At 39.6% G+C, this 1,845-nt stretch overlaps 1 protein-coding gene across 1 annotated transcript in view; it reads left to right on the plus strand.

Annotated features, from left to right (window-relative positions):
* Positions 1-1,845, plus strand: part of CPN1 (carboxypeptidase N subunit 1) — a 31,824-nt gene that overhangs the window by 22,975 nt on the left and 7,004 nt on the right. Inside the window, exon 7 of the mRNA XM_003787268.3 lies at positions 1,151-1,250. Coding sequence (XP_003787316.1) covers positions 1,151-1,250 — 100 coding nt within the window. The remainder of the gene's footprint in view (positions 1-1,150; positions 1,251-1,845) is intronic.

The following is a 1,845-nucleotide window of genomic DNA, read 5'->3' on the forward strand; positions in this document are numbered from 1 at the left end:
AAAAAAAAAAAAACCCACAATGAGATACCACCTCACATCCATCAGGATGGCTGCTATCGACACCCCCCCTCCCCCAAACCCCCAGAAATTAACAAGTGTTTATGAGGATGGAGAAATTGGGACCCTTGTGCATGGTTGGTGGGAATGTAAAATGGTATAGCTGCTATGAGATGGGAGAAACAGTATGACAGTTTCTCAAAAAATTAAAAATAGAATTCCCATATGACCCTCTCGCTTTTGGGTATATATCTGAAAGAATGGTAAACTGGGTCTCAAAGAGATATTTACATAGCCATGTTTATAGCAACATCATTTACAACAGCCAAAAAAGTGGAAGCAACCAGTGTCTGTTGGCAGATGAATGTATAAACAAACTGAGGTATATACATACAAAGGAAGATTATGCAGCCTTAACAAAGAAGGAAATTCTCACACGTGCTACAACACGCACAGACCTTGAGGACCTTGTGCTAAGTGAAATAAGCCACTCATAAAAGACAAATACTGTATGATTCCACCTATATGGGGTTACTAGAGTAGTCAAATTCATAAAGACAAAGTAGAATGGTGATTGCCAGGGGCCAGAGGGAGGGGGAAATGAAGTATTGTTTAATGACTTGAACATTTCAGTTTTTCAAGATGAAAAGAGTAAGAGGAGATGGATGGTGGGGATAGTTGCACAATATTACAAATGTATTTACTAACACTACATCATATACTTAAAATGGTTAAAATGCTAAACTTTCTGTTATGTGTATTTTAATTTAAAAAAATTACAAAGCCATGATACCAGTGTGGCTGGAATAATCTCAGAAAGTAAGGGAGAGAGAGAGTGGTGGAGAGGAGACCAGAAAGCTCAGAGGTAGCTTACAGACACATCATCATCATGAGGACTTGAGCTTTTGTTCTGAGTGAGTTGGGTTTTGAGTAGAATAGTGACAAGATTTGACTCAGGCTTTAGCAAGATCACTCTGTTCTGTTGAGAAGAGATTACAGGAGTAGAAGGAGGGGCAAAGAGACCACTTAAAGGGCCAATCCCTAATCTTGTGTAGATCAAATACAAAAACATCTGAGAGATGGTTTTGAGACTTGACAATAGTGTACAGATGTTTTATGATCTTAACTGTATGCTATAAACTTTTTCCTACAGGTTCACCATGGCATCAAGGGAATGGTACTTGATGAGAATTATAATAATCTCGCAGGGGCTGTCATTTCTGTCAGTGGGATTAACCATGATGTCACTTCAGGTAGGTGGCTGCTGCTTAGGGGATGGGAAGAAACCTTTTGTCCTTCCTCCTTCAGCATAATCAGAGGCCAGTTTTTAAGCCAGCAAGACAAGCAGGACATCTGGGACACTGCAGTAGAGGATCAGAGGAAGGAAGGGTAATAGGAATCAGGAGAGTAAATGAAGAGGCTAGATCCAACAACTATAGTGTTTAAATGGAAGCTTTTTGCTTCTGAAGCAAGAATCCTTGAGAGGCAGGGACCAGGTAAGACCAGTAAATGTAACTTCTCATTAGCCTTCAGGAGTCCCTACTACCAGGGGTGGCTAACCTTTTTTCTTTTCTGCCACACATTAGAAAAATAAGAGTTGTCTTGGGCCACATATTAACTAAGCAATAACTAAGCTGATGAGCAAAAAAAAAGGGTCTGTGCATATTTTTTGCAATACCCAACACCACAGACTAGCAAAACAGTCCTCAAATAATCTACATGTGGTTGGGTGTTTTCTTGGCTTAAGGCTATTTTTTTTTTTTTTTTTTTTTTTTTAGAGAGACAGTTTTACTTTATCGCCCTTGGTAGAATGCTGTAGTGTCACAGCTCATAGCAACCTCCAACCCG

The sequence above is a fragment of the Otolemur garnettii genome, unplaced genomic scaffold (assembly GCF_000181295.1).
Source record: "Otolemur garnettii isolate 467f Iridium unplaced genomic scaffold, OtoGar3 scaffold00021, whole genome shotgun sequence".
NCBI lineage: Eukaryota > Metazoa > Chordata > Mammalia > Primates > Galagidae > Otolemur > Otolemur garnettii.